The 12,199-nt window shown below is 32.5% G+C and overlaps 1 protein-coding gene across 1 annotated transcript in view; it reads left to right on the forward strand.

Moving 5' to 3' along the window:
- The window catches only part of Sec63 (SEC63 protein translocation regulator), a 60,181-nt gene that overhangs the window by 22,912 nt on the left and 25,070 nt on the right, over positions 1-12,199 (forward strand). The window contains exons 3-8 of the mRNA XM_078019533.1: positions 1,262-1,376; positions 2,468-2,580; positions 8,409-8,470; positions 9,049-9,107; positions 10,284-10,334; positions 11,544-11,652. Coding sequence (XP_077875659.1) covers positions 1,262-1,376; positions 2,468-2,580; positions 8,409-8,470; positions 9,049-9,107; positions 10,284-10,334; positions 11,544-11,652 — 509 coding nt within the window. The remainder of the gene's footprint in view (positions 1-1,261; positions 1,377-2,467; positions 2,581-8,408; positions 8,471-9,048; positions 9,108-10,283; positions 10,335-11,543; positions 11,653-12,199) is intronic.

Consider the following 12,199-nt stretch of genomic DNA (forward strand, 5'->3'; position numbering starts at 1 on the left):
CCAAATGATGAACATAATTAAAAACTATGTTCCTCCTCCAAGAGTTTAAACACATAAATTTTTCTTTGTAGTTCTAAAAATAAGGCACTCCAATTTTATTTGACTTGTCCTTCTTTGATTCTTAATATGTTTTTGCTAACAAATCCTGTTTGGTATAACAAGTTGTTATCCAAAGAGCATAAAAAAGTAAAAATAATTTAATGTCCTTACCTAAAGATAGCCACCGTACAATGATTACTTTATATGTTTCTAATTTTTTATTTCTAGAAATTGGATTATATTTTAAATAATTTGAAAGCTGTTTTCTCTTTTAAATTTAACAATACAAGGTAAATAGTCTTTCACAGGAAATTTTGCTTTTATTAATTGAAAGTATTTCTCTGTACGGTTGTAACAGTTATTCAGTAATTTTTGGATGAGTATTTAAGTTTGTTGTTTTCTTTTATTACTACTTATATCCATAACTACCCTTTTATACTCCACATACTTCATTCTACTTTATTCTCTTCTAAATTTCTTGATTTGGAATGGATTGATAGACTGAAATGGTGTTATTTTTGAGGTTTTTAATACCTTATTTCCAGATGTCCTTCAAACATCTGGAGGGAGAAGAAATAAATTTTTTGTCAAATTATATGTTGTTTTATATCTTTTTTTATTTTAACTAATGCTCATTTTTAACTATTGGCTACAAAATGTTACCTTGTATGGCTGCATCATAGTTTACTTAATTCTTTATAAATGATTTATTCATTTAGTTTCCTGTAAATGGACATTAGATTATTTCCAAGGATTTACTACTGTAAACAATGCTGTTTATTCATCTTTGCACAGCTGACCAATTACCTTTTTTAGTTTATCATACTAAAAATGTAATTGCTAGGTAAAGAGCAATTTTTTTATATTCAGTAGCTTATTAAATACTTAATATTTATATATTTTGATTACTGAATACTTAATATTTACATATTTTATCTAATCAAGTAAGTTAATAACTTCAATTAACTCCTGGACTTGAAATTCTACAAATAGTAAACAGAAAATTTATTACATGGAGGCACTGTACTAGATTTTACAGAATTCAAAAGTGAGAAAGATATTATCCTTGCTTTAATGGGAGTATTCAACTCAGCAGCTGTAGAATTTGAATGCTATGAAATTAGTTTATATTGTTTTATGCCTTAACCTCCCTATATCATTAGACTCAAGGAAAGCCATTCACATGTATTTATTTATACCTCATGTATCTTTTTCTTAACAGGAAAATAGTTCTACTTGCAGGATGGGCATTGTTCTTATTCCTTACATACAAAGTGTCCAAAACAGATCGAGAATATCAAGAATACAATCCTTATGAAGTATTAAATTTGGATCCTGTAAGTTGTATTATTATATTTTGTACTTTAAAGATCCCATTAAAACACAATAGGTCCACATCTAAAAGAAATTGGACCATGCCTTAGAGAAATCAGACTTCAGTTAGTTAAAATTTTTTATTAAAATAAGATATGAATTTATTATCATTTTAACATGCATATGTATATATATTTAAGCTGAAGCTATTAATTGCCATATTTTAAGTATTGTTTTGTAATTGCTAAAATATTTGAAGATCAGAAGTTAGCATATTTTAAAAGACATCTCTAAGATTGATCTAATGCAAAATTTAAAAACTGGGAGGGCATTTATGTGAGTTGAATGTTAAAAATCTTATGCCTTTGTGTTGATTGACATGTAGGCAGCATGTTAAGTCTGGTTTGGGGGATCTCATTGAAAATTTGTCTTTGGGGTATATCATTAGAATGTTAGAACTGAAATTAATGATAGAGATCATCTAGCTTTTTTTTCAAATAGAGAAAATGAGGCTTGGAAAATTTGTGTCTTCTCTGGTGTTCTGTAGCTTCTTAGTAGCCAAGCTAAATCTAGTGCTCTTTCCATTTTTCCCCCAAACCACTTCTTCTAATTTGCTCAACAGATGGCTTGATTCAGAGATTTATATAATACAGAGTAAGGAGTAATTTCATCTTCTAGTTTTCTGCTTTGTAGAAGAAAAGTTTGCATATAATATGATTCTTCTTATTGTAACAACTGTTATGGCAGTCAGGAGTTTGAGATGTTTTCCAGTCCTCCTCAGATTATAAGGGAAGCAAACCTTTGATTTGAGCATTTTTGAGCTAGTCTTAATTTACTGTGATCATTTTTTGATAAATATCTGTATACTTTTGTTTAAATGTGGCATTCTTTGGCTTCATTTTAAAATCATTAATGCCTAGTACTGCAGGATATATTAATTCCATAAAATACTTTTATTTTAAAATGTGTGGGGTGAAATTTATGGTACAAAATATGTAGGAGGAAATGTCAGTTTCTTTTGTCAGAATATTAAGTAGTTTATTGTCAAAATAGGTTGGATTATTTCTTTACCACATGGTGCTTGCTTTTACTAACACAAAGCTTTCCCTTTTAGGGAGCAACAGTAGCAGAAATTAAGAAACAGTATCGTTTGCTATCACTTAAGTATCATCCAGATAAAGGAGGCGATGAAGTTATGTTCATGAGGATAGCAAAAGCTTATGCAGCGTAAGTATCATAGGACCCATTATGCATTTTGTAGAGGGGAAAAGATAGTTTTGTGTTTTAATAAAATAGTAAGTAAAATAAGTGTCATACACTTTTGTTAAATGCTGACCTCACATGCTGTGTTATTTATGGAACTATTCTGCAGCCCTAAAATTGTAATTTAATGAAACCGTAATTTTAAGTAACTTAAGTTGGCACTGAAAGTAGTACTTGTGCCATGTGAACTAAGTTAAATTAAGTAGTAAATGACAAGTTCATTGAGCTATTTTGTAAGCATCTCAAGTGGAAGAGAGTATACTCGTACCTTGTTTTCATTTTGAGGCTTTTATTAGGCTAGTTCTGTCCCGTCCCCCCCCCCCCCCCCCCCGCGCCTCTTTTTCTTTTTTGGCAATGTAGTTGCCTCATTTACACTACTTAAATATTACTTTAATATTTACTTTCAATAAATACTTCATTTTTGGTATCTTTTTACAAATTCATTTTAGTAGATTATTCCTAGTTTATTGTTAAATACTAGTTGAGAGGTGATTTTTTAAAGGTTTTTTTAAAAAAATTCTTATTTATTTGCTGAGAAACGTTTTCTTTAAGAAAGTTTTCAGGACTTGCAAATCATATTTTTCTTGTTGGGACTGGTGAATTGTATTGTTATTGTTAAGAAACATTCAAACATGCATTATGTGTACAGATTTTATTTATGTATTTATAAACTTTGAGGAACATTTTTGCTGTCGTTTTTTGTGGTGCTGGGGATTGAACCCAGGGTTACACTTGCTAGGCAAGTACTCTAACACTGAGATAGATCCCAGCCATTGAGGAACACTTTATGTACACTTTGTGGAAGACAGAATAGAGTATATAAAATTAAGAAGTTATTATTTCTTGGGTGTTAATACTACAAGAGACTAAAGTTAGCTAGAATCTTTGGGACTTAATGATGGGTACATCCCCACCTAGTTCTTTTGTTGAATTAAAGAGTTATGAGGAATTGTGATGTATAATTTTGTCAACTGATTTAAAGAATATAAGTAGACAATGGATGACTCAGATTTAATAGCAAACTGTGAAAGTAATATGAATGACAAAAGTTTTGGAAACATGTTATTTTTGTGCTTAGTGAAACACAGACTTTTTACCTATTCCCTACATTTTTTTTGTGGCTTACTGGTTATCTTTGTGAAATACTGTATGATTCTATATTAAAGTAATGGTATCTAGGAGCTTCTGAAGTGGAACCAACAGTTTCTCCGTAGCTCTTCTTCAGGTTGCTGTTTTTCAGTTGTCTCCTTTTTCCCCCTTTCAACATGTTTTCTTTAAGCATTTACTATTTTTCCTTAAATATTGCTGTACCTTAATTGCTGTCTTCAGGTAATTTAAGAACTGAAGATTGTCAGAGGTGTCAGATAGCCAAGATTATTTAATTAGTAGCTTTAATTTTAGTGCTTTTGGTGCAGGGCTTTTCCCCCCCTCTTAGTCTTCAAGTATTATAACAAGTTTATGCTTCTGTTTTCAGGTTGCTAGCTCTGACTTTATGATGTTCAGTTCCTTTTTAAAAAGTTCAGAAAAATAATATAAGATTTTTAGTTTCAACTCAGTTATGTGATAAAGCTAGAGAATATTTTGTGTGTAAAATATTTTAAATACTTAATGGCTTATCAGACCAATGAATAAATAAAATGTTAGTGGGACCCATAACTTTGAGATTTTGTAACTTGTATGAGTCCAACTAGATTAGGCAAGATGTGTATTTTATTAAATGTAAGTTTTGAGTAATTGAGAAGTTCTATTTTACGAGTAAATCTTGTTATCCTAGTTAATTCAGGCAGCCTTTGCAGTGCATATATGTTTGATCTTCAGTTTGTTTCAGAATTTGCTTTGATGACTTTATGTAATTTCTTTTCCTTGCCCATTATAATAAATATTTTTTCCTATTTTCACATGCCAGATGTAGCTTTAAAAAGACTGGTTATTTTTAAGGAGTTAGACCATTGAATTCTCTGGTTCATTTTTCTGGGCAGTAGTTAAAATTTGGCTTTCAGGTGTAAAACATTTCCTTAATATATATATATAGTAAGTGGACAACATAGGTGTTACTTTGAAGATATTTTCGTGTGAGGCACTGGGTTTGATCCTCAGTGCCACATAAAAATAAACAAAATAAAGGTATTATGTCCATCTACAACTTAAAAAAATGTGTTCTTGTGCTCCAGCACTTGACTATGTAATTTAACTCTACAGAGCCAACTCAGGGTTGCTCACATATAGTTTAGTGAAAGCATTCTCTACATCAGGATTTACAGAATCTGGGGTCTCTGAAATTATTTACAGAATTTATTTTACTTTTTTACAGTACTGGGAATTGAACCCAGGGCCACTGCTGAGCCACATCTCCAGCCCTTTTTTAGTTTGGGGGATGGTCTCACTATGTTGCTGAGGCTAACCTCAAATTTGTGATCCACCTGCTTCATCAGCCTCCCAAGTCAACTTGAAAACTAAGTGTACTTTTTTGCTATCTTGTGAAAGTATATCTTCATTGCCTCTCAACTTAGAGGTGTGTAGAAGGTGTGTGCTAATACATATTCTGTATATTGCTTGTAGTATACAGAATTTATATGAATTTGTAATGTGCATTTTCCCTGGGGACAGGGGACATAAGAGTTCATTACATTCTTAATAGGATTTGTGTTGCCTCTTTCCAAAAGTTAAGGGATATAATCATGTTTAAGAAACTACATTTATTATTATATGAATTTTATTATTATTGGATTTTAAAAAATTATAATAGCATCATTGGTCCTGTTTAAGCTTGTTATATATGATCTATGCTGAAATCACGGGCTTATTTAAGGTACTACAACTGTATTTTTTTTTTTTTTACCAGGAATTGAACCTAGGGATGTTGGGCACTGAGCCACATCCCTAGCCACCTTTTTTCTTTTCTTTTCTTTTTTTGGTACCAGGGATTGAACTCAGGGGCACTCCACCATTGAGCCATAACCCCAGCCCTTTTTTCTATCTTATTTAGAGACAGGGTCTTACTGAGTTGCTTAGAGCCTTGCTTTTTGCTGAGGCTGACTTTGAACTCCTCCTGCCTCAGCTTCCTGAGCTGCCGGGATTACAGGTATGCGCCACTATGCCTGGCTCTTGTCTTGCTAAGTTGCTCATGGTCTCCCTCTGTTGAGGCTGGCTTTTAACTTGTGATTCTTCTGTATCAGCCTCTTGAGCTGCTGGCATCATAGGTGTGTCACCACACCTGGCAACTCTAGTTTTTACTTTTATTTTTAACATTGAAATATTTTATTTGTATGTATCCATGACATCCCTGGAAAAAGAATCCTATGATTTTTTTCTTTGTGTGTGTTTCATATTTCTTCTTCAGAAGATATCGTCAGAAGGAATTATCAGCTATGATTGTCAGAACAGTTAAAGCAAACTGAAGGGATGGGAACAATTGTTCTACCATTTTTCTAGATCTTTGAATTACACATCAAACCGGAGACTGGTCACTTTGTACTTGTTTTACCTGATTGTGAAGTTCACAACAACTTTCTCAGCTCTATGATCATCAGTGATTAAAATTTACCATTGTAACTATGCTTCATCATCACAGAAACTGGATGATGACTTTGGATCAAGGCCTAATAAGAACTTGGGGTTTACATCTTTTTTTGGCCTGTAGAAGCTCTTGAGAGCATTAGCCAAGACATTCATGACAACTCTCATGATGGTGTGGAGAGTTAATGAACATTAACTCTTAGGAATGCTTATACTGAAGCACTCATAGGTAGTAAAAAAAATCACTTGTTTTTTTAAATTGACTTTAAATAAAGTTGCTGATTTGCTTGAATCATTTACTTGAAATAGTTGCTTGAATTTGCTTTGAGTGTCCAACATGGTGTCTTTCACAGTGGCACACCACAATTTGATGAATGAGTTAATGTCATTATAACCAAGTGTGTACTGTTTAAAAAATCAGAAAATGATTCTGTGATATGAGCTGTGATTTACAATTGCAAGCTTTTCGTATATTGTTTAGAAAACAGGTTCAATGCTGCCATCATTAGAAAGGCAGAGAGGACAGATAATTGTTTGGGGGGGAAATGTTCTATTTACGAGACAGAATATTGAGAGAAACAATAGCTAAAGCTCGAGGTTTGGTGGACAGTTGTCCAGGGAAACCAAAGCAGAATATTTTGAGAAACATCCCTCTGTAGAAAAGAAGCTGTAGCATCACTCTTATCAATTTGCAAGCAGATACTTTTCACTGGCTCCTGTATTTTGCTGTGGCATTGGGTCAAATAAGTGAGTTACAGTTAAACAAGGACCAAAAATATCAAGGCACAAATCATTGAAACCTAAGGGTGTTTTTTATTATCTTGTAAAAATATTTTATTGCCTCTCAGTAAAAATGATTTGTAGGTCAGAAACTGTGTTGCCTTATCACCATCTGTGCTAGCTGGTGACCTAATGCTGGGTTCACAGCATAACTGAAGAAAACGACAAAGAAAACATAAAATACACAGAGGTACCTTTTCAAATCTGTGACGGCTCTCTGACTTTAAGGGTCCATTGAAAGAGAGCTCCACTGGAATTCTTTATTCTTATATAGGGGACACATAAGGAGAGGATCTATGGAACATTTGCCCAAAAAGGGCAAAGGGGTAGGATTACAAAGAAAAGGTGAGTGTAACTCAACCCCTGTAGGTGACGACTCTGAGCTGGGGTAATGCCCAAGTTACTGGGACCTGGCACTACTGTGTCAGACTGAAGGCAATAATTGTTCAGAACCCTGGTGCATCAGGACTTAAAAGCTTCTGTATCCAGGTCAGCTCCTGACATTGCCTCTTAAGTTCTGGGGAAAGAAATAGATTTGAAAGTAAACAGAATCTTTGCCAGTTGGTCCACCAGAATGCCTTACTTTCATTGATCAATTTTTTTATGGGTTTGCGTTATCTTCCTTGACTACATTGTGAAGTTTTTGTTTTGTTTAAGGTTCTGGGGATTGAATCCCCAGGGCATTATTTTTTAGTTTTAGGCATGGTCTCACCAAGTTGCCCAGGCTAGCCTCGAACTTGTGATCTCCTTGTCTTAGCCTCCTGAGTAGCTGGTATTGTGGGTGTGTGCCATCACACCTGGCCATTGTAAAGTTATGCTTTTTATAATATCTACACTGGAAACTGAGATAATACCATCTTGATTCGGTGTCTTGAGCTCTGTGTTTAATGACTAATGACCTACATTTATAGCAAGGTGTTAAAAAATCATTGTGTTGCTTTCATCTTGCCTGGAGTCTGTTGGTTAGTAGGTATACTTCTTGTTCTGCTGATGGTTGGCTTAGAAGAAAATTATGATCTCATCATAATTCAAATGACTTTTTCCACAACATTGGAATTTTTCAGGTGGTGTTCTTTGAGAATATGCTCTAAATGTTTTGGATTTGAATATGCATTATTTATATTTTTTAAAGACATTGTATTTATCATAAGTTATAACCATGTTTATTGAAGAGGTTTTGGAAAATATGAGACTATAAAGGAAAAATTAAAGTCACCTATAATTCTCCTTGCTTTTTCGGAAAAGGCACTGGCTCAACTTGAGAACTCATGAGTTAGCAAGGAATATGTATCAAGGCTTAGTAGTTAGCAGTTTTTATTAATACAGCAATCTTTGCTCCCTGCCTTTTCCCCTGATATCAGAGAGACTTTTATCATGATTTTCTGAATTAGTGTCTTCTGAGAAATGAGTTGGTTGGTTAATGTAGTTTGTCTCTCCAAGTATATATTTTTCAGATGTGGCTTTCTAATGTTGCAGCTTTATTTTTTTTATGTTAGTTTAACAGATGAAGAGTCCCGAAAAAATTGGGAAGAATTTGGAAATCCAGATGGGCCTCAAGGTGCAGTATATAATCATTGTAAAATGTTGGTTATATAGTATATATTATGAAAATGTATATATTGAAAGGAGCATTTTGATTTTCTTAGTTTATGAATAGGAAAATTATAATAGTTAACATGCAAGTTGGGTTTCCTTTTACTTTTAATTTTCTTTTTGAAGACTAGTTTGAAAACTTTGAGAGAGAGGAGCAGTAACTGTCATTGTTCTTTCCAGTAGATAAAAATTAGGTGAAAAAAATATTTTTTGTAAACTAATAACAGACTTTCTCATATTCATAGTGTTTATATAGACTTGACATATAAAAGAATTTAGTTTTTTTTAGGAAGAAAGTTGTGTATGTAAATACTTTTTTCTTGTTTTTGAAAAACTTGTACTTAAATAGGGTTGTTTTTTTTCTTTTTGAAAAATTTGAACTTTTAGATATAAAGTATCCCTTAACTTTTGTCTAATGATGCCCATATAATGTAATCTCTCTAGGTATTTTTAGGAAGGGGAAAGAATGTAGAATTTTGAGATACAAAAAATGAAAATAAAAGTAGAGATTCTTCAGAAACTATGATATTCTTCCTATTTCAGCCACAAGCTTTGGAATTGCCCTGCCAGCTTGGATAGTTGACCAGAAAAATTCAATTTTGGTGAGTACGTTTAGATAAGACATATCATGATGTGTTTGTGGTAATTTTTGTTATATACTATGTGTTTTGGTATAATCTAAAGAACTTTTACAAAGAAAATACTGGTATAACTTTTTAAATTTAACTTGAATATATTCCATATTTTACAAAATGGAGAAAACAATTGGTTCCTATTATTGGGCTGCTGGTTTGAGGTAGTATGTTCTAAAGTTTATTTTCTTTCAAAAGTATCTTCAGATCAGGTTCTAGTTTTGGTTTGGAGAACACTGGTTTTTATGATACACATTTAAGGACTACTCAAAATTGAAATCTTTTTTTCCAAAAACTTTATTCAGGCTAAACTAATTTTAATGTATGTTAAGTTAAACAATATGTATTCCATATGGTACTTCAGAAGGCAGTAGGACATCAGGCTTGAATCAGTGAGAGTTGGTATATACCTAAAACTTTGGGAATTATTTTACCTATTGTTCAAGAATAGATGATTCCTTACTACAACTTTCTTGAAAATAATTGTCTAGGAGCTACTTCTGAATGCATTTGTTTTCAAATGGCCATTTTATGACATATTGAAATTGTTTGTAGGGGTAGATAGTTGCTGCATATAAGTGTTTGTCATGCTTAGGGTTACTTTATGGGAATAGGAGGTAAGTAAGGAAGCTACAAGATTTAGGATCAAGCAGTAGGGGGAAAATTCAGTAGATGTTTATTAGCAAACAGAAAATTTTGAAGTGTATCTTGATGGGCAGTTTTTCAGGGGCTTCTATTGTCATTTATTTCCAGGGCACTAACTGCTTGTAAGGTGTGGGTATATGGAATACTTGACTGGAAGGAAAACAATTTATAAAGACATTTTGACATTTCTGTATTTTGTCAGTAAATAATAAATCAAAAGATAATTTATTATGGTGGATAAGAGCATAAGCTCTATAGATTACTAGATCCGCCACTAGCTGTGCCTAGGACCAGCTATATAACCTTTGTGTACTGGATATACCCATCAATAAGAGAAAAACAATAGTGATTCCTTTCTCATAGAGTATGATAATAAGGATTAAATGAGATAATACATGAAGAGTACTTTTAACAATGCTTTCGTATTATAAACCTCAAAAGAAATGTTCATGAATATTGTTATAATTTATCTGGTAAAGGTCATAATTTTTTCATTTCTAGGTTTTACTTGTATATGGATTGGCATTTATGGTTATCCTTCCAGTTGTTGTGGTAAGTTCTAGCCCTTTTTATTAACATTTCTTTTTCTTTTTTTGGAAGGCATTTTTTGGAGTCTCCCTATAATATTTTAATTTGTATTAAAGTGTACTTCATTAATCCTTGAACTTAAGAATTTTTGCTTAGCTTACGTTTAAAGATCTTCTAACGGTGAAATTGCTTGAGTTACTTAAGCGCCTGTCTTTGTAATCCATAAGTAAAACATACCTGAGGTAATACAGGTATATTTAGAGTTTAAAATGAAAGTTTATTTTCATTTGTCCCCAACTTTATTTCTGTCAAGAATAATTACTCTAACTTTGTTTCCTCTTTCAAATTTTACGTGCACTTTTTTTTTTTAATCTTTTATATAATTTTACTGTATGTATTGTTCCTGTGACCTTTTTTGTTTTACATTTGGGGCACAGCATATAAAGCAGCCTCATTTAAAAAAACATAATAACTGCATAGTACCATAATATGGAGATATACCATAAAGTTTTAAGACTTTTACCATATACCATAAAGTTTTTTTACTTTTTTTTTTTAAGAGAGAGTGAGAGAAGGGAGAGAGAGAGAGAGAGAGAGAGAGAGAGAGAGAGAGAGAATTTTTAATATTTTTTAGTTCTCGGCGGACACAACATCTTTGTTGGTATGTGGTGCTGAGGATCGAACCCGGGCCGCACGCATGCCAGGCGAGCGCACTACCGCTTGAGCCACATCCCCAGCCCCAAGTTTTTTTACTTTTACATATACCATAAAGTTTTTTTACTTTTGCTTTTGTGCCTTGTGTTCTTTCTGATCCTGGAGTTCATCTGGGTCCTAAAGTGAGGCTAGTAATTAACATTTTGTGTGAGAGCCAATCATATGAATTACTATGAATGAGAGTATCATGTCAATTGTGAAATCATTTATTGAAAAAATTTTAAACATGTGCTGTTCATTGGGAACTAACATACTGTTTTTGGCTGTGAGTGGTCTTTTTCCTGTTTTGTTTTTAATTTTTTTCCTAAAACTAAGTTCTTTAAACATACACATAGTAATTTACATCTGTATTTAGGCTTTTGGCAATAGAAGTATTTGTTCTAAAGATCAAGTGCTTTTATTAATTATGAGTATTTTATGTTGAATTGAAATATAAAGATTTGTCATGAACATATTTTGCATCAAACTTAACATTTATTAATGTTGTCTTGCTTTATTGTTTTTTTGTTTATGTTATAGGGTTCTTGGTGGTATCGTTCAATACGGTATAGTGGAGACCAGATTCTAATACGCACAACACAGATTTATACATACTTTGTTTATAAAACCCGAAATATGGATATGAAACGTAAGTCAAATTAAATAACTGAAATTAGTTATATTACGTTCTGATTAATTTATGTGGAGTTGATATATATTCTTTAACTCTGTATTGGAGAAATTGCATTTTATAGTTTCTTAGCTAATCAGTTCATATAACTGAAGCCAGAGGAAAGTGCTATTTACCCTTTATCACATTTTTTGACTTGTATTTATATTATTTCCAGTATTTATATATTTTATCAGATTTTATGATAAAACTTTATATGTTTGCATTCTCTAACATTACTAGCCAACATTTTTTTGTAGTTTGTCTCAGGTACTATTAAGGACTGTCCATTTATTACCTCAGTTAATCTGTATTGTGCCCCCATCAGTAAATGCTGTTTTTAAGCATGTTTTTTAATGAGGACTGCAGCACAGAAACGTTAGCATGTCCAAGGATACACAGTGACAGTACTAGGGTTGAGCCAAAGGCAATTTGGTCCCTGAGCCTTCAAGCACTTCATTAAACCATATTAAATGAGTAAAAATAGATGTCTTAGGTGTGTTGAAAGAAAACTGTCAGAATATTT

Source organism: Ictidomys tridecemlineatus, chromosome 8 (genome assembly GCF_052094955.1).
Source record: "Ictidomys tridecemlineatus isolate mIctTri1 chromosome 8, mIctTri1.hap1, whole genome shotgun sequence".
In the NCBI taxonomy this organism is placed as follows: Eukaryota; Metazoa; Chordata; class Mammalia; order Rodentia; family Sciuridae; genus Ictidomys; species Ictidomys tridecemlineatus.